The following is a 27,046-nucleotide window of genomic DNA, read 5'->3' on the forward strand; positions in this document are numbered from 1 at the left end:
GATTGTCAATATATCACATTAAGTTTATGATTCAAAGCGATGTATTCTTCTAACCTTGCTTTCCTGTGTTTTTGAAGCTCACGAAAAGTCAAAGTGCATTAAATTTAAACCCCGATGGTGTCTCTCTTCGGACAAACATATATGCAAAACTACAAGCCTATCCACCGGCTGTAATCGTCCTACTGCATTTGGAAAGACATGGACCGGTGTGCAATTCAGAAACCAATTTAAAACTGATCATTTTCTGCACAATCGTCACTTGTATTTACTTTCTTTTTCTGTGCGTAATGTATTTAATTCACAGAGAGGTCCATTTGCAGATTTTACATTTCTCCATATAAACCACAAAGGATAATAAGGGTTCAACTAATGACCATACATGAGGATGTTATTTCGTCTTATAATTGTGGATTAAGTACAGTACGTATATGTTATAGTGTGATAGTTTTCTACAACGATGGCCTTTTTGTACTTTCTATGCGCCTGTTTTTCCCCTATTGTAACATTCTTATTATTTTTCTTAAAAGTTGATTATATTTGTAAAAAAACTAATAAAAAAGCAAACAAAAACCAAAGGAAGTTTTGTTCTGCAAAAAATGGTTAATGAAAAAACAGCACATATAAAATACAGATGTACGCAGATTTTTATTTATTGGATGTAACAATTTATTCTTGAAAAGATCATACAATCAGCATTCATTACTCTGCAGCTGATATAATTGGTTACAGATTACAATTCAAAGTCAGGTGTTTAGAAATAAATAAAATCACATGGTTTTGGACACCTGAGATTTACTTTTGGGGTCGCTCTGAAAAAAACAGACTGGTACTCAACAAAACCAATCAAAGTGTGCAAAATGTTGTATTTAAGGGTTTCGATAAGATAAGATGCAATGTTAATATTTTCTTTTGGTAACAAGACTGAAGCAAAAACTGTAGAAATTATGTTGACTCAAGCTGTCTCGTCTGGAGCCTGCATTCTCCCTGCCAGGGCCAGGCTGACTTTGCGTAGCGCCCCCTGGTGCTGGGGGTACTCATGGCAGATGCGGTCGATGATGGTGCTCACAGCATGGATGCGATCCTCCTGTTTCTGGATCTCACTTTCCAATGCTTCTGTCTTGACCAAAGGGGAGTACGTGCCATCCTTGACTGACTGTAAGTGTTTTAAACGGGCCTGGAATGCCAAGAACCGTGAGAAGTTCTAAAAAAAAAAGAAAAGAAAAGAAGGTTTTAACAGATAAATTAACTATTTATTACAGTTTCTTTTTTAAAGTTATAGTGTCCCTCAATCATGCTCAATTTATTTATTATTCCCTGATGTTTAATGCATTCTCCCCATCTGTGCATATCTAGCCAGATCTTACTGGTTCTTTTGTTTTTACAAGATTGCTTTGATGCATTCATTTCACACTCTATGAACCAGAGGCAAGATCCTGCTACTATCAGTGAAAATGAATGTGATCTGCTATAGCTACAGTCCAGCGAAGCAATGCAAACATTTTAAATAAAATGAAATAAAAAAAGTCTTCCTTTTTGAACATGTTGTCTTCGTTCTACTGATAACATATTAGACATCTACAGATCTGAAATGACATTGACCATGGAAATACAAGTGGTAATGCCCACTATGCCAGGGGTGTTAAGTCACTTAAAAACAGCCTGGTTCTTTTTTACATTGTGCTGCAATGACTAATGCTGACCCTCTCTTTCTTGTCTTGCAGTTGCTTGAGCTCCTGTGTCATCATGTCAGTAGTAGCCTGTAACTCGGTGACCAGCTTGTGTTTTTCATCCAGAGTACTGCTCAGTGATTTCTGTGTGTCCTGCAGCTCCTGGATCACCCCATTACACTCCCCTGCTTGCTGGAAAACAGAGCAGAGGATCGTCTTACCTTAATATCTATAATGCACAAACTATATTAAAATATTACTGTCTGTAGATTTTTGAGTGAACATGTTTATTTCCAAGGAAATCCTGCTACCACGCTGGGGTGAAGAGCTAAAGTTCTTTGATGGAAAACTGTTATAATTAAAAAGATCATTATAATAATATCATGCGAACACTGCTAACATTACCAAAAATAACTAGTATCTTTATCCGAATTTGTATTTGTTTTGCTATTTGGTTAGCAGCGCTATAATCCTATAAAATCAAAACATGATTTTTTTCCAATGGAAAGTGTGCTCCACTGCCAGTCCCGACTCCTTACCTTCTGTGTTTCTTCTATCTTCTTCTGGAGAGCCTGCATTTTGTTGTGGAACTCGCTGCGTGTCGGCTGCTTCTTCTCCATCTTGTTCTGAGCCTCCCCACGTGTGACGATGGTCTCCCTACGCGCCACCACTGCCTCCATCTCTCTTATCAGCTTCTCCTGCTGTTTCATTAGCTGCCCATAACGAACCTGCACATATAGTACATGTGGGGCTTTAGTGTTACTTATACTAGACCCTCGTCCCAGATGAAATAGAACCCTGAGTTTAAAAAATAATCAGTAAAAACAGAGCAGTAGAAAAGTACGCCACCTCCATCCTGTGTATCTCTGCCCTCATGGAGCGCATCTCTCCTTTCCCAATGTCTGAATCCACAGCATCTCGAGTCTCCTTTCCCAGCTGTGTTTTCTTCTCCCACAGCATAATCTGACGCCTGTCAACAAACAGCATGTGCATTACACCATCTTAAACTAATGCAACAAGTTCACTTTCTTTATTCACATTTCCCTGGTTTCCTGGATTTCAATTTTGTACCTTACTAATTCATATTATTGGACAGTTTTTAAGATTCTTCTAGAGATTTAAATGGTGGGTATCATAAGGCAAATGCAATGAATTGTGTTTCTTTTTTTTTTTTTTTTTGCTTTTCACTAAAAAATTGTTTTACATTTCTTGATGGTAAAACATTTTAAGAATGACTCAACAGGTGACGTAATATTCATGTTTACACTTTTCTTTAAATGTTGTTGAACTAAAATGTACTAATGCAAGGAAGTCTTTGATCCAGCAAAAACAAACAAACATGAGTATTAATAGACTGTTTTTCTGTTATTTATCAATTTTAATTGCACTTCATATGCATAAGTGCTTTTTTAAACGTACATTGTAAGTGTACTCTATCGCTGTAAGAGCCCAAATGCAGTATGCTTTTGGGGCTTCTAATCTTATTGTGACTCACTCTGCTTCCACAAGGCTGTTCAGCAGTCTCTCCTTCTCCTCTTGTAGGCGCTCCAGTTTCATCTGCATTTCAATTGATTCCCGCTCTGCTTCCTCAATTTAGGAGAGACACAAAAGAATCAGATTTATCCATCTTGAATATCTTTGGCCAGTACAACTGTAGCTATTAAAGTAACACATTGGATACATTTTTTTTCTGTGATCCCATTAGGCTATACAGCTTTCCTTTCAAAGAGATTACTTCACGATTCTAGCATTCACTCATCTTAGATACCTAACTTTTTTTTTTTTTTTTTACTTAATTAGAAAACGTAATGAGTTTTTACTCCATGCATAAATACATGAGCTTTTAACTGAATGCATGAATAATTTTGATGGTGAAAGGCTTTAACTGTCGAAAGCCCTCTTTATTTTCACCGGTATAGTTTTTAAAGAGGGACACAATAATGTTCTTTTCTATTATGGTGAAAAATATAAAATTGTATTTGATCTTGTAAAGGCCCAATTATGTGTTTCATTAATAGTACCAAAGTAATATTTTTTAAAAAAAAAAAATCTAGTTACTCTTGTGTTCTGGTTATAGCTCAAACCAATGTATTTGAATTGAATTCCCCCTTTAGTGGGCTTACCTTCAGCTTGTGCACAAACTCGTTTTCCATCAGGCTGTTGCCCTGCTGCAGCGCCTCCTTCAGGCTGTTGTTCTTGCTCAGGAGCATGTTGAGTTTCAACATATCATTGGAGAGGTTCTTCATGTGCCTTTCAATATCTTTCTTCTCATTCAGTTCCTGTTGAATCTCATCTACAGAGACACAGGGAGTCAAGAGGCTAGTTAGTAGGTCTCCTAATTTGTAACTGTTGCGCCCTGCAATCTTGTAAGTGTTTCAATTGAACCTTTCTTACGATCTGCAAGCCATCTGGTTAAGTGTTCTTCACATATCAGCAACAATCTACATGGACCCATTTTCAATGCAGTTCATACCTATATTTTGACTTTCTTTGTATTAAAGTTCTTAAAAAAATCTATATTTGGGATTTTAAGGGTATGCTCCAATAACTTTTTAACTTTTCACAAAAAGATTAACATTTCTTGATTTTAAAACATTTTAAGAATGCCTCAACAGGTGACTTAATATTCATGAGCGCTGATGTATGTACAATGAAATAGAAAGGTGAATACAAAGGATGAAATAGAAATGGTGGAAATGACAAATGACTGCTTCCTAACACAATTTGTGAAGGCACCCACTAGAGGGGAGGCATGCCTTGATTTAGTCTTTTCAAATAACGAAGATAGAATAACTAAAACAGAGGTCAGAGAACCACTGGCAAACTCAGACCACAACATGGTCTCATTTGAAGTGTTTTTTAAATCCTCAAAAGTAAAGACTAAAGCTAAGGTTTACAATTTTAGAAAAGCAAACTATGAAGGCATGAAACAGAGACTAACAGAAGTAGATTGGAGTAAAATAGAGAAAACACCCACAGAAGAAGGATGGTTGTTCTTCAAAAACGTAGTACTAGAGGCGCAAAACAATTATATCCCTAAAGTAGACAAATCTAAATGTAAAACTAAATTGCCAAAATGGTTTAATAGATCAATTAAAAAAAATATTCAGCGAAAAAAGGCACTTTACAGAGCATTAAAAAAGGACCAAAAAGAAAGTACACAGAAAGAGTACACAGAACTGCAAATGCAAGTCAAAAAGGAAGTTAGAAAGGCCAAGAGAGAAATAGAAATGAACATTGCTAAGGGAGCTAAAACCAATTCCAAAATGTTTTTCCAATATTACAACAGCAAGAGAACATTCAAAGAGGAGATTAGATGTTTAAGAGATACAAATGGCAAAATCATAGAGGAAGAAAAAAAAATAGCAAATATATTAAATGATTACTTTTCACAAGTTTTTACAAAGGAAGATACTGACAACATGCCCCACATGTCATCCAGTTCCTATCCAGTTTTAAATAACTTTAGCATAACTGAGGCAGAAGTGTTAAAGGGACTAGGAGCTCTTAAAATAAACAAATCCCCTGGGCCGGATGAGATCCTCCCAGTAGTACTCAAAGAAATGAAAGAAGTAATTTACAAACCGCTAACCAAGATCATGCAGCAGTCTCTTGACACAGGGGTTGTACCGACAGACTGGAAAATTGCAAACGTAATACCGATCCACAAAAAGGGAAACAAAACTGAACCAGGTAACTACAGACCAGTAAGCCTGACTTCTATTATATGCAAACTTATGGAAACTATAATAAGATCCAAAATGGAAAATTACCTATATGGTAACAGGGTACTGGGAGACAGTCAACATGGTTTTAGGAAAGGGAGATCGTGCCTAACTAACTTGCTTGATTTTTTTGAGGATGCAACATCGATAATGGATAATTGCAAAGCATATGACATGGTTTATTTAGATTTCCAGAAAGCTTTTGACAAAGTCCCGCACAAAAGATTAATTCTCAAACTGAACGCAGTTGGGATTCAAGGAAACACATGTACATGGATTAGGGAGTGGTTAACATGTAGAAAACAGAAAGTACTGATTAGAGGAAAAACCTCAGAATGGAGTGTGGTAACCAGCGGTGTACCACAGGGATCAGTATTAGGTCCTCTGCTATTCCTAATCTACATTAATGATTTAGATTCTGGTATAGTAAGCAAACTTGTTAAATTTGCAGACGACACAAAAGTAGGAGGAGTGGCAAACACTGTTGCAGCAGCAAAGGTCATTCAAAATGATCTAGACAAGATTCAGAACTGGGCAGACACATGGCAAATGACATTTAATAGAGAAAAGTGTAAGGTACTGCACGCAGGAAATAAAAATGTACATTATAAATATCATATGGGAGATATTGAAATTGGAGAAGGAATCTATGAAAAAGACCTAGGAGTTTTTGTTGACTCAGAAATGTCTTCATCTAGGCAATGTGGGGAAGCTATAAAAAAGGCTAACAAGATGCTCGGATACATTGTGAAAAGTGTTGAATTTAAATCAAGGGAAGTAATGTTAAAACTGTACAATGCACTTGTAAGACCTCATCTTGAATATTGTGTTCAGTTCTGGTCACCTCGCTATAAAAAAGATATTGCTGCTCTAGAAAGAGTGCAAAGAAGAGCGACCAGAATTATTCCGGGCTTAAAAGGCATGTCATATGCAGACAGGCTAAAAAAATTGAATCTGTTCAGTCTTGAACAAAGAAGACTACGTGGCGACCTAATTCAAGCATTCAAAATTCTAAAAGGTATTGACAGTGTCGACGCAAGGGACTTTTTCAGCCTGAAAAAAGAAACAAGGACCAGGGGTCACAAATGGAGTTTAGAAAAAGGGGCATTCAGAACAGAAAATAGGAGACACTTTTTTACACAGAGAATTGTGAGGGTCTGGAATCAACTCCCCAGTAATGTTGTTGAAGCTGACACCCTGGGATCCTTCAAGAAGCTGCTTGATGAGATTTTGGGATCAATAAGCTACTAACAACCAAACGAGCAAGATGGGCCGAATGGCCTCCTCTCGTTTGTAAACTTTCTTATGTTCTTATGTTCTTATGTTCTTAATGTTTCTAGTATTTTATTTACACATTTCTTTAATTGCTTGTAGGCGTTGCTGTTGAATTAAAATGTACTAATGCAAGGAAGTCTTTGATCCAGCAAAAAAAAAAAAAAAAAAAAAAAAGTATTAATAGATTGTTTTGCTGTTATTTATCAATTTTAATTGCACTTCATATCCATAAGTGTTTTTTTAAACGTACATTGTAAGTGTACTCTATCGATGTAAGAGCCCAAATGCAGTATGCTTTTGGGGCTTCTAATTCTATTGTGACTCACTCTGAAAATCTCTTTACCCACCCCACACATTTGATTAATGGACACTCTGACTACCTAAGTTCCAAACGAGAAGGTAAGGTTTTTGCACTTACTCTCAGTGCGTACTTTCTTCTGCTGTAGAATGGTGAGATGTTTCTTTAAGGTTTCCACTGAGACAGCCTGCTCCTCCCTTTCCTTGGAAAGTAAGACAAGTTCATTCTGTTGTCGCAGCCAATACTGCTGCATGGATGAAATCTCTGAGCTCTGTTGTTCAATCTCTTTACTCAGATTCTTGATCTGGATTGCCAGGGGCCCTAGCTCTTCTCCCTGTTGAAAAAGGAACACTACCATCAGTTAAGGGCAGCTGTGTAAAGATGTACTAAATCAGGTAGTTTTGTGACCAGCCTCTACCAGTGATTGAGAGTATATTATAACTTGCCAACCAAAAAGTATTAGGATAGCACTTAGGCATGGTAGGCACATAGTATGTATGTAGATAGTAAGTTTGTCTGAATTCAGAAATGACATAATTAAATCATGTTTAGGATTATTCCCATTAGATTCAAAGCCAAATAGTAATATTACGTCGTTGGTACTGGGGTCAATTACAGCTGGTCAGAACTGGGGAGTGGACAGGGTATGACAGGAATGAGGGTTATTTACTAATGCAGTAGTAGAAGTACTTGTTCCAATCTGAAATCCCTCATTTCTAACATTGCTTTCTGTCAGTCAGAGGAGTCCGTACCCCAGTCTTGGCTTGGATGTTATCAATCTTCTTGTTGTAAAGGTTGATGGTGCTTTGCTTGCGCTCGATCATGATGCAGCACTTGGCGATCTCAGACTCACTGCGGGAGATCAGCTCATGTTTGTGCTGCATCTCTTTGTCCAGTGCAGCCAGTGTCTTTTGCAGAGAGCTCAGACGCATGTTTGAGTTGTTGGTCTCCAGGGTAACCTGGCCAAGATCATTTTCCAGTTTCGTAAGCTGTAATTCCTGCAAACAAATAGAGTAAAACACAGGGTTTACTAATAAAAGATTACTTAAGTTAATGTGAGTGTATTTGTTTGTTATAATGTCAGTACCATATGTCCATTAAAATAGTCTTACCTTGTGGGTATTTTCAGATTTGTCCACATCAAATTCACAAGCTTATTTATCATTAAAAGTTATGCCTTATAAAGACAGTGTATGCACTCTTCTTTAAAGCCAACTGTAGCATAAACCTAATCAAAACTAGTACTTTACCTACAGCACCCCTTCACTCATTGTTCATGTACATAGACATATCCAAATCTTGATTATTTATAATAAGAATTTTTCCTGACTTGTTAAAAATCTATGTGTAAACAAATGTATCTGTGACATTGTTAGATTGTTATGTGAAATAATGGGTAATTCTACCGAACTACAAAGTTTACATTAAACAAAGAACCCAAAAATTAGATTTTTTCTTTTTCTAAGATGAATCAACAGAATAATTAAATCTCGCTTGGTCATTGATTAAGGATTATTCTCCATGGTCAACAAAATTTGGAGAGCAGAGATAAATGTTCTCAAGACTAAATGTAGACAGCAAACAAAAAATAAATCACAAGCCCTCAAACCTGTAACACTAAAATAGCATGAGGGCTTGTCAAGCACTGCAAACAGATTTCATAAAAAAATGCTTCTTGGACCATACCAGCGCTCGTTTGCGTGATGCGAGTTTCTCAGTCAAGCGGCGGGCGTATTTTGCTGATTTGTCCAGTGTCATCTGTTCCTGCATCTTGTGCAAGATCTTGTCCTCCAGCTCTAGTTTGGTGGCACACTCCTTCTCTATCAGTGTCCTCAGTAGAGTTAGCTCATTGAACTTCTTTGCATGGTCCTGGGGAGAAAAATGGATGACAGTTAAATAAAAGACAAATAAATAAATAAACAGATGAAAAACATCCTATTTATTATTGGAAATCATATCATTAGTTTGAACTAACTTTAAAAGGTATAAACAAAATATGTAAATCACAATCTTCCTTTATGAACTAAAAATGAGTTTGTTTGTAACTGATATTTAGTTCTGCTTGTGATTTGTTCTTCCCACCATCCAAAGTACTCCTCACAAGAAGGTAGGGACAGTTGCTAACGTTTCATAAAATGTGTGTCTAATGTCCTCAATATTTCTTCTTTTTAATTTTTTTTGACCATCACTGCAAAACATTTCTAATTTTTGGGGTTTGAGTGCTTTAGCATTATATCCCCTTTCTTGAGAACTGACAGTGGGTTCAAATTAGATAACGAGCAGTTGAGGTGAATACCTTTTTTTACATTTTGAAAGTAAGTGTTATAAAGTTTTGGTATTGAATGTTGTGTAAGTAACAGTATCCAGTACTTCTAGTGTTTTGTGAGCTTTCTATTGTAAGTTTTTCATTTAACATAAATGCTGCATTTTTAATGTTAAAACAAAAGATCAATATCTATGTATTCTAATATTGGGATTATGTTTGAATGTGTACATATTTGGAACTAGTACCAAAAAACCCTATACAAATCCCTTACCATATTGACCCTGAGCAGAGCCTTTTCGGTTTCATTCAGCGTGCGAGTGTAGGTGCTGTACTCTGCCTTCAATGCCTCCTGCCTGGCCAGACACTGTGAGATGAGCTTCTTCGACATGTTGGCATCATACTCTGCACGGTTCAGGATGACTGTCAGCTGCTCATTCTTCTCCTCCTCTTTTGTGATGGACTTCTTATAGCCCTCAATCTCTGTGTCTAAAGACTGGACCTGCTGCTTCGACTGCCTGTCAACACGACAGGGATGAGCAAAGTGATGATTACATATTAAGCAATAGGTGAAATAACACTTTGTCAGCTATTAGTCCTGACTGTAAAACCTCACAGCCACCATTAGCCCAGTTTTCTGCCACCAAGCATTTTACCTTCAAGCTTATCTATATGATATATCTAGTCAACTGCCTTTTCAGTGTTTGGTTTTCTTTACCGCAATGCTTCCTGCATGGCTGTATAGGCCTCATCCCGCCGTCTCATCCCAATCAGGCTGCTGTTCCACTGCTGAAAGAGCTGCTTCTTCTCAACGGCAATAGCCTCAATCTCCATATGAGCCTGAAACATAACCACCAGGTGAGCCAGGCCAGGGAGTGTTTTCTTATTTTTAATAGTGACTTGCCAGTGAGACTGGCTGTATAGAAAAGTGAAAAGCAAGAAAAAATGGTCAGAAACCTGACCTCTGATACAGCCTCTTTTGCTGCTTTAGTTTCTTCAGACTGCGCCACTGTCTGGACCTCGTACATAGCAATCTTTTCCCGCAGGTTATCCACCTCTTTCGTCAGTCGGTCCACAAACAGGTCCTGAACAATAACAAAATAAACAGGAGGATGGGATATTGCCTAGAATGTGTACTGCAGGGATTGTAGCTGGAGCCTTTTATGCAAGAAGAAAGATTAGGAGCAACAAAAACAGATAAAAAAAAAAAAAACTCAGATCAGTTCAAAGAAGTACAAAGTTAAACTAAGCAGATCAAGACATGCTGAAATAAACTATCTCAGTGAAGCCTAAATATATGCTTTGCTAAAAATAAAAGGGATCAGTTTACCAATGACACTGGTGTTCAGTTAATATTAAATTGTGTTTGTTTGCTTCTACTAAGCTGAACAGAAATATATTTATAGAGTAATACCATTTTACACTAAAAAAAGATTTACCTGCTTCATTTTCTGGTCTTCCGCTTGTGCTTTTTCTGTCTCAGCTTTCTGTGTGGCATTTTTCATGAGACAGATGTCTGAGCGCACATCCTCATTTACATTCTGCATGTAGAAGAGACGCAATGCCAGGTTGTCAACCTCTGTCTGCAGCTTTGATACTACAATACAGTGACAAAAGGGGTATTAAAAGCTATGTTAGAGAAATACAATTGTTAAACTCTTTAACAAGCTACAGAAACAAATAATTATGTATTTGAAGTATCTCTTATGCATTGATAGTTGCTGGAATCCTGAGAGAATTATCATGTGGCTCATGGGAGACAGTGATTAGAAGGAAACTCTAAAGGCTTCTGAGAGGTAGATTTACTGGGAACTCTACCAGCAGCCTTTGGAAGTAAAATAATTTAGACAAGTAAAGTAAATAGCCATGCCTTAAAGGTAAGATTTACAAAATTAATTATTTAGTTTTTAGTTCTTTAACCAGCTTACAACCTAAAGGACGAAAAGTCTTTAAAATGAGCTGGAAGACAAGAGATCATAATTAAAAGCCATTGTCTCATCAAAAGAGAAGCAGCTGGAAGCTTTAAAAGATGATTGCGTTTTCAAACCTCTTGAGCGTTCATCGTTGGCGTTTTGCTGCATTCTCTTGAAGAGCTGCCTGGTGTTCTCCAGTTCATCCTCCACTCTTCTGCGCATGGTGGCGGCCTGTGTGTTCTGGTCGTGTTGCTTCTCTAGCCCCATCTGCATGCGAGCCAGCTCCTGCTGCACTCCATACAGCATAATTCCCAGCTCCTCACGCTCAGACGTGTGCTTCTTCATCAAACCCAGCTGTGCATGACAAGGCCAGTCATTCATATATGATTTTTGCAAACTCTGAAGTCCACTTACACTTTCACAAAACAAAAAATACATTACTGGCTGACTGATCTACTTTTCCTAAATTAATATTAGGCATCTATATATATATTATATATATATATATATATATATATATATATATATATATATATATATATATATATATATATATATATATATATATATATATATATTTTACGTATTTTTTGCATTTTATTTTAAAATTAAATAAAATATAAAGATAAATTTAGATATTACATCTAGTTCGAGCCGTATTAGTCAGCTCTTTACTTGAGCACATTATAATTCATAACAATATAGAGTTAATATAAATATAGTAGAAATATGAAGATAGTAACATGGGTTAGTTATACATGTCAGTATTAGTGAGATAAGTTGATTTTTTTTGCGTTTTTTTTTTTTTTTTTTTTAATTCTCAAGCTTGTTATTTAAAGAACAGGAGATTTTTTCTTGGTTTATATAATCTAACAATAAATTCTTCCATAATTGTAAAGCAGGTGGCTTGGAGTCTTTCCAGGAAAGTAATATAGCTTTCTTTGCAACTAAAAGAGAGGAAACGATTAATACTACACATTTTGATTGAAAGCAGAAATTCGAATTAGAAACACTCAATATGGTCGCGAGCACAACAAGACACAAAGACAAGAGGAAACTTAGTGTACATAACTTACATAGAAAAGGATACCTGGTTATATTTAAACATGTAAGTTACATGGTAAAAAAAAAAAAAACTGTACCTCCTCCCTGAGGTTCAGGTTTAGCTTTTCTAGCTGTCTGGTGAGGTGGTTCTTTAGAGCAGACTGGAATCGCTTCATCAGGGGCTGTAATTACAGGACAAAGAAAAAACAAATAAGAATCATTAGTATTTGAAGTATAGGAGTACTAGGAAAAATATAGCGTATCCTGATCTGATTCAATATGCTAACAACCCATAAAAAGCCCTATCTATTTCTTTCAGTGTGAAATCCAAACCCTTTCAAAGTTATACCTTTACATTCGCAAGTTAACTTAACTGTCTTTGAGATTGTAACTATTACTGATGGGAAACAAACTTAAGACAAACTACATCACAGACTAGTGCTATTCTTCAGTACAGTTTGACATAAAAAAATGACATCATTAATTTCATGTTCAGTTTTATACTGCAACCTAGCTATATCATTACTATCTATGCCCCTAGTTTCCTGCCTGGTAAAATATTTACTGGAAAATGTATAAATAGCAACCCACTTACATGATTGGGGTCCATGACCACTAGTTCTGTGTCCTCCTCCTCCTCCTCGCTCTCTTCTGTCTCAGCAGCGTGGGCCCCATACTGCTCTTCTTCATCCTCATAAGGCTCCTCTTCCTCACTGCCCGAGTCCCTCGAAAGCTGCCCAGACAAGTGGATTGCAGAGTCATCTTGTATGGGTGAACTAACCCCTCCTGTCTCTCCTAGGAAGCAAATGTTACAACCAGAAAAAGGCTATAAACAAACCAGCCGTTTTTCGAGGACAATCTCCATTTATTTGGACAGACATAACCAGTTTATATGATTGACAACGGTAGTCTGCCTGCAGTAAGAGATTAAATACTCCTCCCATATGTAATATAATTGTATTTGTGTTTACAGGTGATGATGCTGGGGCATCCACTAGTATAAGAAAGATTGAGCACCAGACTTAAACATATTAAACATGCAGGGACATTACAGAAACATGTGGGAAGAACTTATTAATACTTTCTATGACCTTGCCTGATAACCGATTCAATGTTGCCATTTGTGTGCAATTCAGCAGTACTTCTTGATTCTCTATTTATTGCTTTTTTTTTCTCATGTCCCCTTGTTTTTGAACTGATATCACAATAAATATTTCTTACTGAGATTTACAGTGTACAATGTTGTGACTGCACTTAAGGATTACTGTTGGTCAGTCCTTATAGCAGGGATGGCCAAAGTTGTCTCTTCCAGTTCTGGTCTTTGTTCCAACCCTGTTCTAAATTGTTTAATTAAACCAATTAAACCTCCATCCAGACCATGAAGTAGTTCATAATCACACTGTACCTGTTAAACCTGGAGTGAAATGGCACCCTGTCTTATAGTATTTACCTGAGTCTCTCAGTTGGAGACTGCGTACTGACTGCCTTGATCTGGGACTGGTTGCCCCTGATGCAGGATGGGTATCCATGTTGGGTTTACCGGTCTCTTTTTTCTCCGTTTGGAAGTCGTCTAATTCCATCTGAATGGGGGGGGGGTAAGTTGTTTGTTCATTAAAATTGTATTTGTTTACAGTCTTCACTCATCTAAAATGCTGACCATTTTTGGTTAGTTACTCAGTAATTGTTAGAAGTAGGGAGGAAAAATGAAAAGATTAAGATTTCAGTTTATTCAAGCAAGCTTTAAGCTAGAATTTATAAAACCATTAAGCTGTCTTAAAGTGCTTGTGAACCACCTTGTGAAAGGCAATATAAAGTTGATGTTGTTTGACTAACTCATAAAATAAACTGAATATTTACTATTAGGAGTGAAAAATGACAACCCTAATAAAAGTGTCCCATACAACCCTGAACTGTCCCCCATGATTACCTTTTTAAGAGCTCGCTCTGTCATTTCAGAAACCGCTTCTGTGACTCCCAAGGGCCTGCTTCCAGCAGTGGGAATCTCCTCTGGTTCCTCCTCACTACCTTCTTCAAATGTCTTCTTTTCATCTGTTTTTGTAGGTTCCACCTGCTATCAAGCACAAAACATCACTTTCAAACTTGAATTGTAATGACAGAGTATACATTGCTGTTTGAATCCCTCCCATTGAACATCACTGTTAGGACCTACCTCCTGTTCACCTTCAAGCAATCTATCTTTAGTCCTTGGGCTGGAAGAGAAAGAGTATAAGTGCATGACTGAAATAATACAGGAAGTCTTAACATACTTTCACTACAAAAGCTAACAAACTTTTACAATTTTAGGAACTTATGCTCCTTTATACAATATAATAGGCACAAAGACCAATTGCAATGTTTACCTTTATATATAATAATAATAATAATAATAATAATAATAATAAACGTCAGCTTTTAATCTACACCTACTCCCATTATCAAATTCCACGACTGTTGTATTATTATCATTTAAAAAATGAATGCAAATAATGAATTACAAATTAATTATGTTTAACATTTTTAACCCTTTCATGTATGGCGACCCATATGTGGACGGATAAAAAAAAAAAAAAAATCTCTTCTATATGGGGAATGTAGAAAACGCAAATGCATAACAGCTCAAGAGCATTTTCAAGCCATTTTCCCCCCATAATAAAGCAATGCTTTTTTCCCTTTTTATATATATATATTATATATATATATAATATATATATATATATATATTATATATATATTTGCGTACTAGTTGATCAGCTATTTTGTGTATACTTTCCCGACAAAAATTAGTATTTTTATATTTATTTTAACTCCCTGTAATTTTGTAAGCTGCCTACAAAAAACTCAAAGAATATAAAACGGTTCAGTTATTTACTAGGCACTGCGTAGTAACCAGATACTAAAGCATACTGTGTTTTATTTTCTAAAACTATATATTTAACACTAAAAAAAACAAATTAAAAATAAAACATTTTAAAATAAATTAGACTCCGGTTCATTGCTACCTGTGTTTGTCTGCCATTCTCCCGTTGCTAGGAAACAACGTCAACTTCCGCCCAGCACCCGGTCAAGCTAAGATTTACCAAGGAGAGGGGTGGTAATTGTTTTGGTGGACTGCACCATTTTAACATTTTTTTTTTTTTTTTTTTTTATGCTGCAGAATTTAACTGTAGTCGTCTTTGCACTCCCATCAGTACAGTTGAACGCCTATCAGTAGCCATATGGTAATCTCAGTATATTAATTAGTATTGTATATTATTTTTGGGTACATGACTCCTTTACATGGCTTTGTATTAGTATACAAATATATAAGAATCACCAAAATAAAACACAATCCTATAAATATGAATATACTATAGGGCTCTAAATGATAACTATATTATTTAATGATTATTGTTTCGAATAAATTCAGGGAGTAGGAGATTGAAGTCTGTGAAATGTCCCTAATCTGGGCACTACTTGCACAGGTATGTGCTACAGGATCAATCTTGGTCCTCTCCTGTTCTCTCTCTACACCCGCTCCCTGGTCCCCTCATGCTGATGATGCTCAGATCCCCCCCCTCCCCCCCTCCCCTTTGATCCCACCATCCCCTCCTGTATCTCTACCTGTCTGTCTGCTATATCCTCCTGGATGCACTTGCATCACCTCAAACTCAACCTCTCTAAATCTAACCTCTTTTTCTTCCCCTCCTCATCTTCCCCCTCCTCTGATCTTTACATCTCCATTCCTCTGGAATCTACAATGCTCTCTCCCTTCTCCTCAGCCAAGAACCTTGGAGTAACCCTGGACTCCTGCCTCTCCTACTCCCAGCCCATCTCCACTTTAGTACACACCTGCCGTTTCTTCCTGAGCAACATATGAAGAATCCGACCCTTCCTCACCAACGAATCCATGCAACTCCTCGTCCAGGACCTGGTACTCTCCTGCCTAGACTACTGCAACTCCCTCCTGGCCGGCATTCCTGCATCCGCCACTGGTCAGCTCCAGCTCATCCAGAACTCCGCTGCTCACCTGGTGTTCTCTCAGCCTTGCTTCTCCCATGCTACTCCACTGCTCCACTCACTCCACTGGCTCCTAATCACCGCTCGCATCCAGTTCAGGACTTGTACTTGTCTACCAATGCCTTGACCAGAGTGCACCCAGTTACCTCCAGACCCTCATCTCTCCCTACACCCCCAATGGACCTCTCCGCTCCGCCTACATTAGACGACTGGCTGTACCTCCTCTACGCTCCCCTGCCTCCCGAGCCCGGTCCTTCTATACCCTCGCCCCTCAGTAGTGGCACGACCGTCCTATGGATGTCAGGACTGACCAGTCCCTGACCACCTTCCAACGCTTTCTCAAGACACTCCTCTTCAAACAACACCTGTAAAACTCAACTCTTCCCTTCTATAGCACTCTGCATTTAATGCACTTTAATTTGCACTTATCTGCTCCCTATTTCGCTGTATTTAATCCTGCACTGAACTCAATCTGTAGTATTTTGAATTTCACCTGCACTCATATCTAATCCTGATGTAACTATCAGCTCTTGAACTGCCCCAATATCAAATTGTACTGTGCTTTGTATTTGTTCTTATTAGGACTGAAGTGATTGAATTTTGTATCTTGCTCTTAATTGTACTGTAATTCTTGATATTTATATTTTGTATACAACTGTAAGTTGCCCTGGGTAAGGGCGTCTGCTAAGAAATAAATAATAATAATAATAATAATAATAATAACAATAATAATAATAATAATAATAATAATAATAATAATAATAATAATAATGCAGGTGTTTCCACTTTCTGTCCAACTCCTGTAGACTACCTTTATTATATTGCTTTTCACACGCCAGGATAAAGATGTCAGGAAATGACCAAGTGTTACAATGAATTCCCTTTTCCCAAACCAGCTTCAGGATGTGTGTGTGTGTGTGTGTGTGTGTGTGTGTGTGTGTGTGTGTGTTTTTACACACCTTATTTTAGTATTGACCTCACAAGTCCACAGAGAAAACATTAGCTTGTAAAATGTCATCAGTATCCCAAACGCCTAAAATATAAACTATTCATTTTCACAGAGCAAAAATAAAGCCCTTCTAAAACACTGAAACCTGTGTCCCAGTACTTCATGGAAGGGTGGTGTATGTATGTGTGTGTGTGCGTGTCACATTTGTTTTCCTGAGGAATAAGGATGGTGAAGAGGCTGTGGTCTGCTGCACTTCAAACATGTTAATCCATTGAGTAGACTCCAGTCCTCCGCGTTTCCTCCTCTTCTCACTTTTCAGTCGTTGTTGATAAGGAAGAGGATTGTCATCCCGGAAGCAGCCGAGGGGGGGGGGGGGGGGGGGGAAGCTGGGTTAAATATTAAAAACCAACGTGTCAGAGGTTACAGAACCGAAGACAAAACAGAATTAAAAAATAAATAAATAAAATAAATAAAGATCTGAGTTTAAAACGGGGGGTTGCATAAGGTATAGAACAAAATGGGAGAACGTCGCTGACTGGATAAGTCGAGGTGTAAGAATGAACATTTGAATGACCCAGGTATGCTATCTCTGATATATTGTACATACGGCTGACTGTGATGAGAGTATATATAAATTTCTCGAGAATCTTACACGACAGTCAAATTTTGGTATATATATATATATATATATATATATATATATATATATATATATATATATATATATATATATATGCTGAGGATAAAGTTTGAACAAAACGCAGCTGTATCAGGTAAATAAAACGCGTGGTGTATGTGATGGTAAAAACTTACATTATAGATGGAATGGAAACGCTAGCTTATTACTGTACTACGCTAGTGTTAATATTGTTCTGACGTAGACTAATTTATGACAGAAAACAAAACAAAACAAAAAACCGCTAATTGAAATACCCAAAGCCAAAAAACATATTTTTAAAAAATAAACATTGTCTAAAGCTTGAGGCTATGATTTCGAGGTTCAAGAGCGAATAATCAATGCATTGATTTGTTTATTTTGTCATTCAGATAGTTTAAATTCTATTTACTCACGGAGAAGAGCATATAAGCAGAGTATAAAATAAAAAGTAATTAATAATGGGCTTGAATATAATTATTTTCGAGATGGAAATATATTAATTTGAGGGTGTCATTGTTGTTACTAACTGAGATTATATTAAAATTAACTTCAGAATGATTTCATTACACGTGTTAAAGATTATCGCAGATTATATTTATAAACCAATTTATTAATATTTTGGCAACAAATGAAGTTGAACAAAAATCTCAACCCATGAACAGTGGAATTCCACGTTTACTAGAAATTGTGCAAATTAGTGTTTTAACCAAAACTTACAGCTCTCTGTCTAGATCACTATTTGGCAGTTTATAGTAAAACAATATGCAGTATCAATTTCCATATACCAGTTTGAACACAGGGATTACACAGGGATGTGATTTGTATCCATAAAAAGATGTGCTAAATAATAAAAGTGCTCATAGTGGTTGTTTTTTGTTATGCTTTACATGCATTGAGATATTCAGAAATCATTCTATGTAGCATACAGCTTCATGCAGTCACCCTACAGTGCTTTTATCTACTGGGCCGTTGAGACTTTGCTGTGTTGCTGTTAAATTAATCATGTGTTAAGCAAGTCTGTTAATATGTTCCAGTATTACATTTTCCATTTGAACACATCTATGCTCAAGGGGATAGTGTGTTTGTGTGTTTTTAATTAACTTATATCAATCCAGTGAATAATTCCATTAGTTTTGTCTAGTGATTTAGCCTTTGCTTCTGTGCCTGTTTCTGTGCACTCTTACTGCGGCAGTGAGTTGAGTACCCATGGACTCTAAACAGTTAATAGCTTTGAAGAGTATAATTTGCAATTTGATCTGCTTCACAGTAGCAGGCAGTTGCTATGCAAATACTAACACGGTGAGGAATAGTTGCCACACAGACAACTGGAGGTCTTTGTAGTTACTAGAATATATGAAACAGTAGTAAAGTAGATGATTTTAAAATACAAAACAAATAGACTGAGGTTTGTAAAAGCGGTACACAACAAACTACAGATTGGGTTTGTAGCATCATTTGTGGTACTCAGTTTTCTTTTTTATCTAGCCTATTTCTTGTACAACAAAATGCACAAAAATGTATTGAATACTTGAAAAAAAACAACACAAAACCTATGCGTTTAATAAGACCCACCTGAGCTTTTTGCCTATACACTGCGACTAATCAAAAATGTGGAACTGGAGAGAGTGCTGTGCAATAGGAGTCTTATTTCTATTCCTGGATTAGGTAATGTCATAGAGCTATAAAATTACAGGCCAATACCACTGTTCAGGTATTAACTTGGTTTAGGGCAGATCGGTCCAGTCTTTAAGAGCCATGCTGATCATCAGAGAATTCTTATAGGGGCATTAAAATAAAATTATATATATAAATATTATATATCTATATATATATATATATATATATATGTGTGTGTGTATATATATATATATATATATATATATATATATATATATATATATATATATATAGTTGACTAATAGTACACTGCTTCGGTAGTTTTCTGCTCATTGAACACAACATCAATATGCTGAACCTTGACTTTAATTGTCATTGCAGTCTTTTCAAGAATGGACATTTACAGAGACAGCATTTTGTATTTTATTGTAAATCTAAAATTTTGCTATGTAAAATGCTCTTCTATCAACACGATAGCTGTATGTGTTGATACCCCTCCCAGTATAATTGAAATGGTTCATGCATTCAGCTACAGGTAGGTCCACTGTTAACAAACCAGCTGCTATTAGTCAGCACTGGGGAACATTGTCCTCTAGTGCAGTGTATTTGCATGCTAAGTGCTTTAGCAATACTACATAACAGTATTGAAATGTGAATTTGCATGCTTACTGTGTTTTATTTATTTAAACTAAAGTAGGGGTTGCTAAAGGGTGCTTGCATACAGAATGTACTGTACTGTATTAACTTGATATGAAAAAATCCCCCCCCTTCCCAAAATTAAAAAAAAAAAAATCTTAATACCAACATAACAATCTCTCCCCTGAGGCAGATGGCTTTTATTTTTCTGTTTACATTTCCCATTTTATAGTACACCGAAAATAAATGATCATTAACAGCTGTCTGGCATCTTGATCTCCTGCAGTACTATAAAACCCTAAGGCTTGTGTAGTGTGTGTAACTGGCATGCAATCCCTGTACGCCACCTGATTAGTCATACTTGCCTTCATGACATATCTGAAAATCACAATGATTTACCCATTGACAAGTATGTTTCTTCAAAGTTCACTGTATATAGTCATTACATGGTGAAATTTGAAAACGGAGGAATTCCATGTAGAACCCAATTGGTCTTTTCAGATACTTTTTGGATTGGAAGGAATAGTTACAAATCAGGTGGTTTAATGCACATCATGCGCCATTTATAGTGTGCATGTGTTGTACGTAGGAGACTGAGATACACTACCTTAGACAGTTTTATACAGAGTCCTCCACCCCATGCAATAGCTAATTTGTTGAACTATGGGCCCCTTATTTAAGACCATTAACAAGTTATTGCCATTTAAACCTGCCTTTTTCAGAGTTTGCACCGGTTCAGTGAAAGCTCTATATCCCTGAAAATAAAGCAGTTTGGATTATCGCATAATGGTTTAGGTTAATTGATAAACCCTGATCAAGTACTGCGATTGTGACAGTAGAATCATCTGCTGATCCTGCCAGGAATGACTGAGTGAGCAGGTGCAGCGTTTATTTACATGCATTTGCATTCTTCCAGTGCTGTTGCTTATGCCAGATCTCCTAGTATTTAGAATACAGGATTCCATAAATAATTCAGCTGCACCACATGAGAATAGGCGAACAGTCTTTATCATACTTTCCTTCTTGAGGCCTTTGGGTTGGATATGCGTATCCTCGTTAATTAATAATTTGAAAGCTATTGTGCAGTTTGTGCATTTAATTGTTTTGTGAATAATGATAGTAGGGTGTTTGAAAAAAGAAACAAAATGGCAACATACACTCCTTAGAGAGCAAGAACACAACATAAATAGGTTTAATAAAGTACAAATTATCGTAATAAGTAATTGGTCATGTGACTGTTTTAAATACAGTCAAGCGCTTTTAATATCACTTAAAAGAAAACGAGCACAAATTGTGACAATAAGCCAACCTGATTTAATCAGCAAACTGGCAAAACAAGCATTAAACACAGGAGAAGTGTTGATGCAGTAGACCTACCTGTTTTGCCATCAAGGTTAAATATCGTGTTAATTAGTAAAAAAAAAAAAAAAAAAAAAAAGTTAAACATACAGTCAATTACACTGTACATGTACAGCGCATTGTAATATTGAAAAACATGTTGGAACATTTCAATACTGTACAGCAACTTCAACCTTCTAATAGCGTGCTTTTATTTCTCAAGATTAAGTGAGATGGAAATCAGTTGCATGTGTTAAGTGATTTTAACAGGAATATGATAATAAAATCATTTATATTAGGAACGGCTTTTCAATTCAAATTCCATTTAAAATCAGTTCCCAATTCCGTTAAAGGAATTGAAATTCATAATTTTAGAACCCTGTTGTGATTCTTCAACTGCTTTCACTTGAAGCCAATTTAATTGACTGACAGTGACTTCAAAGGAAGTAATTTGTTGCCTCTGTGAGAGGCTCATTTTAACAGAATACTGCTTTAATTGCAATGTTGATCAATGATGTGTTGGAATGGATTTTAAAAAGGAAATGGAATTGGAATTGAAAAAAGGAATTCACCCCAACCCTGATTAGGAACTTGTCCCTATTGTCTCCCATTATATTCTGTCCGGGACATTTCAACATGGTGATATTAACAGGGTTGATATTAAGCAGGGTGTTATGCGAGTAGAACTTATGTGTATCAACCTAATTTTGTGGTGAGTATACATTTATTCTTTTTTTTTGACAAACTGTGGTGGTGAAGTTGGAGATGGCACTAAAATTACTTTTGGACTGATTTTTGGGTGGGTCCGGAAAACTCCAGCTGAAACATCTAGATGTCTACTGTTACTGCAAACTCTTGTGAAAGACCCCTCACCAGAAAGACAGCTCTGTCAGCCCCCTTCACTTTCAAAGGGGGCTGACAGTCTCTGTCTCTCTGCCAAGACCATTACTGAAGCCATTGGGGTAAGAGGGATTCCTGTAGCTCTTTTCATATTCATCACCATCTGAAGGCCGTTAAGTAAGGCTTCTTATTTTCAGGTTTACAAAAATCTGGTAAAATTTCGAATTTTAAAAAGTGGTGCATACACCTAGAGAAGCAGGAAAATTGGGTCTACTGTATTTACTCTGAACAAATGATACATCAGAAGCATTACTTTTTAATATAGTTCCTCTTAACTCACTTTAAAAATAAGGAAATACCGGTTCTTATTTTTACGAAAAGAATCCTTATCATTGTTTAAGAAAACATTGTTGATAGTTGCATGACATGAAGGGATGTCTCGGTCTATGAACTGTAGTTTTTTTTGCAGTTTTTATATGCTTTCTCCATGGTTTGCCATGTCTTCTTTTAATACCATGCATCTTTGGACTTTACAATGCTTGCTTATACTTTAGCACACTTTCACTGTGCTTTATTACACTTTGCTGTGCAGGAAACTTTTTTATAACGGTAAATTAAATTAAAGGCTTAATTTAGTCTAATCTTATAAGATACATTATGCAGCTAATAAATCAGTGGTTGAGAAGTATAATCTGCCCTCAAGGACTGTTAATAATAATAATATAAGTAATAACTTATATGGTGTATGGTTTAAGATTTTGGGTTGTTTCACAGACACTGATTAACATTAATATCAGGCTCCCTCACTTACTGTAAGTAAATACTAGTGGTGCACTTGACCAAAACTTGTGCTATCTAGGATGTGCTGAAGAATGTTTACAAACTACATCCTGGTTTGCCTACATTTTTTCTAAGGATATTGCTTAACTCAAGCGAATCTAAGAATGTGGTTTTGACGTAAGAGCTTCATTTATACAGGTAACATTTTTTCTTTTGTTTGTTTTAATGCTTTCTGTTTAAATATTAAAACCTGGGAAGATTTTAGCTCTTCATGTTGCATATGTCTTTTTTTTTTTTTTTTTTTGTTCTGTGGAAACTTTCATAAATCGCAGGCTTTTTTTTTTTTCCAATCCTAAATTCACAACAAACATCAAGTTTCAGATTTTGTAACAAAGGAGTGGATCAGAATGAAGGTTTGTTAACATTTCATTTTAAAACTCAACTGAGATAAGTGGAAAAGAAAACAGGGTCAGTGTGTTTTCGATTCAAGGCAGGATGGATTATACAATATAGCTCTGTATAACAAGATTACTGTAGGCACTGGAAAGAATTGCTTTTGGTAGTGATAACGGTATCTCTTTAAATTGTTTGATAAAGTAATCAAAGGGCTGCAGGTTTTCTTTTTCAAAGTAGGCTCTGATGTCCTGTGCTATGCTGCCAGTTACAGGCTGAAGAAAGGGGAAAGTGTCAGTTTTAACACCCCAGCTCTTAGGCCTTCCACAAGCCCTAATGTGTTGTGTCAGTTTAAGAGAGCCTAAAGGTGATTTGCAGGAATTCTGATGCTGCAGAACAACCACTAATTAGGCTGCAAATCTTGGTTTAGTTTTGACACTCATCTTCCTTAGGTTTTTTTTTTTTAAAAGGGTTTGAAATGAATCTGTGTCGAAGTATAGTCTGTTGAGTAAAGATCTGCCAGGTGAAATAATCCCTGGATTCATTGATTTCATATAAATGTACACATTTTATTGCAATTTATTTAAAAAATATACCTGTGGTATAAACAGAATATCAAATGATTGTTGATGTTTTTGATTCAACATAGGAGGATGTCCTTACCACGAACGATCATTCAGTATCCTATCTATATCCCCAGTCCAAATGAAGATATGAAATTCTGAGCTATAGATTCTGTTGCGCATTCTGTCGGTGCAGGTCAATACTGACCTACTTTTCGATGATATTAACACCTGTAATGTATTTTGGTTAGGAATATATGACATGCTTTGAACTTAATTTACACTGATACAGAATGCTGCTGGTTTTCTGGCAAAGCAAATATTTTTGTCTGAAGAACAGTAGTGTTTTGCTTTATTTGTTCAAAGGGGACATTGAGGCCTGTTTTATGGGTGCATTCAGGCAGAAAACACTGAGCTGCTTTGTGGCCCATGTCCTCTGTTCTGTGGCACTCAATTAAACTGGCAAAAGATAAAGGGCATATTCCTCCAAAAATGCAGAAATATCACATTGGCACAAATAAACTTCTATCCTAAATGAGAATATGTAACATTTATGTCATGTAACACAGAAATGAAGCTCAATGCGAATCCCTACTTCACATCATCTCCTGTTTTTGTCTGCATTCTCCCTTTATTGATAACAAATGAAACAGGACTCTGCTTCCTGCATGCGGCTCATTTCTGCACTTCAAGCACTTTTTTTTCTGTCAGCAGCAGCAAGCTGAATTATTTATTAAGCTTATAGCTGTAATTAAATGGATAGGGCCCTGATTTTAGGCTGAATCAGTGGGGCTAATCACTTGGCCATGTGCTAATGTACCATGTGCTGTTCTAAAAAAATGAGAGAAATCATTATTCAAGCTAAAATGCTCTGAAATTATACTTTTGTTTTTTATATATAACTTCAACAAAATATGACAAGCAACAACTTAAAGGAAATCAATAGGCAGTGGCATGCTCTGCTTCCAGCTTACACGTTGCTATAAAAAAAACTTTTCTTTTTTTTCCACAAAAAACCAAATTCCTAAATGCACTGGTGTAGCCTGCTTACATGTCACAGCCACGGGTGTTTGGCATCTTTTGACTGATTCCTCAAGGCAGACTTGGTTGATTTGAAGCTCAGCCTAGCAGAGTGTATAGAGTAGCACATCCTTTCTTCAAATCTTATTTTTAGTATGTAACATCTTTATATTAGTTTTTAATCAAAACATACCGTTTTTCATTACTGTGTCAAATTTGAAATGCAAGCAAACAAACAACTAATTACAACCAAATTCAAAATCTTAAGATCTGCATGAGAAAAACGTATAAAAGCGCGCTCACATAAGGAAGCATACTGTATTTGGAGTGCTTTACCTGTTGTGATGTAGAATTGCAATATTGGTCAGTGTATTTTCCACTGTCATAATGGTCCTTGCATACAGTATCGCTCCAAGCTCTGAAGACCATTACTGACCCTGTTTATCTGGAGATATCATAGCTTTGAGCAACTTTAGTATTAAATGCTTTCTTTGTTTTTTTGGAAAGGCCACATATTCTGCATATTCTTCTAGTGAGTGAAGTTTAAGGAGTCCAGGCTTCATATATTTATTTATGTTTTAACCACTTTAATCATTGGAAATGTTTCCTGTTGCAACAACAGGATGGGAGGGCACTGTGAACTCCTGGGGTTAAGCACTTCAATCAAGATGTTTAGTCTGACTGGGAATCCAGTCAGTCACACGTCCAAATTCCAAATTAGTGTCCAAACTACTTAGCTGCAGTGTTAAGAACCCAGGAATAGAAACCTGTAGCTGACTTTGTGTTTCAGAAATATTCCAACTAATTTGCCTCAAGTACCCTTGAATGATTACACCGTGTAACAATTTTTTATTTTTATTTTTTGTTCCTGGGTAGTAAGTGTTATTTTCTAATTGCTTATGCCTCAAAAGTATAGAAAATGGCTATTATTCCCCACAAACTTTGCTTTTGTGACCAGGACAGTGATATTTCAAAATATCACTATTTCCAATGGGAAAACAGGCAAATGTGTGTCTTTTTGTTCACATAAAGTCAGAAAAAAACAAAAGATTTAGAAGTGAGTACTGTAAGTATAATCATAAATCTCGAAAAACTACTCACTTCTAAATCTTTTGTAGTCATTTTTGTATTACTTTAGTATAAATACATGTTAATTTGGATTCATATGTTGTTTTTTCTGACTTTATGTGAACGAAAAGACACACATTTGCCCGTTGTCCCATTGGAAATAGTGATATTTTGAAATATCACTGTCCTGGTCACAAAAGCAAAGTTTGTGGGGAATAATAGCCGTTTTCTATACTTTTGAGGCATAAGCAATTAGGAAATAACACTTACTACCCAGGAACAAAAATTGTGTTACATAGTGTTATTGCATTTGTTTGTGTGCTTTTAATTATGAATGTGTAGTAAAGGTTGAATTTACTAGCAGAACATCAAATATTACACTATAGGCTAAACTATAGAATGAGGTAGTGAAGATTGCCCCAGGAGTTCTGGTTTGTTGTAGTATTGGAAACGATTGCCAGACCCTGCAGTGTTGCCATGGTACTCTTGTCCCCCAGCCCCCTGCTGTTCCTCCGCGCTCCGCACTGAAGCACTCGGATAATGGAAACAGGCTCCTGGAGATGTCTCTGGGTCGGCTCCTGCGACGTGCCTCCTCAAAGGCCTCTGACCTCCTGACCTTTAGCCCTGCCTTTGGCGGCTCCCGCTCTATCCTGGATGGGGAGATCATCTACTCCAAGAACAACGTGTGTGTGCATCCCTCAGAGCTGCTGCAGGGGCCCGCTGAGCACCACCCAGGTACCACCTGACTTAAAGCACTGAGCAGAGAGCAGGAGTGCTTACAGGACACACATTCTGCAAAACCTGCTGTCAGCCTGGCCAGATTTACTGAATTAGTGAATTGTTCAATCTTGAAATAATGAGAAAGCAAATTGTTTTTGTTGATATTATTAGCAGTTACCGATAGCAGTTATCGGTTTTATGATTTTCTTCAATAAATAGTGATTTGTCAATGAAAAGCATGACATTTAAATAACATGTATTTTATTTAAAATGCATCTGTTGA

At 36.5% G+C, this 27,046-nt stretch overlaps 2 protein-coding genes across 3 annotated transcripts in view; one reads left to right on the forward strand and one right to left on the reverse strand.

The window, feature by feature from the left end:
• Window positions 1–642: 642 nt before the first annotated feature.
• Window positions 643–15,201, reverse strand: ccdc40 (coiled-coil domain containing 40). Its single transcript, XM_041219765.1, has 20 exons — window positions 15,185–15,201; window positions 14,356–14,395; window positions 14,113–14,256; window positions 13,636–13,765; window positions 12,781–12,980; window positions 12,284–12,367; window positions 11,276–11,495; window positions 10,668–10,825; window positions 10,191–10,313; window positions 9,947–10,068; window positions 9,503–9,746; window positions 8,652–8,834; window positions 7,718–7,963; window positions 7,086–7,299; window positions 3,791–3,960; window positions 3,163–3,254; window positions 2,517–2,637; window positions 2,207–2,395; window positions 1,701–1,859; window positions 643–1,201 (listed from the first exon to the last, which is right to left on the reverse strand). Exons 1-20 carry the CDS (start codon window positions 15,199–15,201, stop codon window positions 953–955), a joined length of 3,105 nt encoding a protein of 1,034 aa, XP_041075699.1. The 3' UTR covers window positions 643–952.
• A 2,302-nt stretch (window positions 15,202–17,503) lies between these two features.
• The window catches only part of LOC121295361 (TBC1 domain family member 16-like), a 46,090-nt gene continuing 36,547 nt past the window's right edge, over window positions 17,504–27,046 (forward strand). For both annotated transcript variants that reach the window (XM_041219876.1, XM_041219875.1), the window contains exons 1-2: window positions 17,504–17,708; window positions 26,541–26,778. In XM_041219876.1, coding sequence (XP_041075810.1) covers window positions 17,700–17,708; window positions 26,541–26,778 — 247 coding nt within the window. In that variant the 5' untranslated portion in view covers window positions 17,504–17,699. The remainder of the gene's footprint in view (window positions 17,709–26,540; window positions 26,779–27,046) is intronic.

The sequence above is a fragment of the Polyodon spathula genome, chromosome 20 (assembly GCF_017654505.1).
Source record: "Polyodon spathula isolate WHYD16114869_AA chromosome 20, ASM1765450v1, whole genome shotgun sequence".
NCBI classification, from domain to species: Eukaryota; Metazoa; Chordata; class Actinopteri; order Acipenseriformes; family Polyodontidae; genus Polyodon; species Polyodon spathula.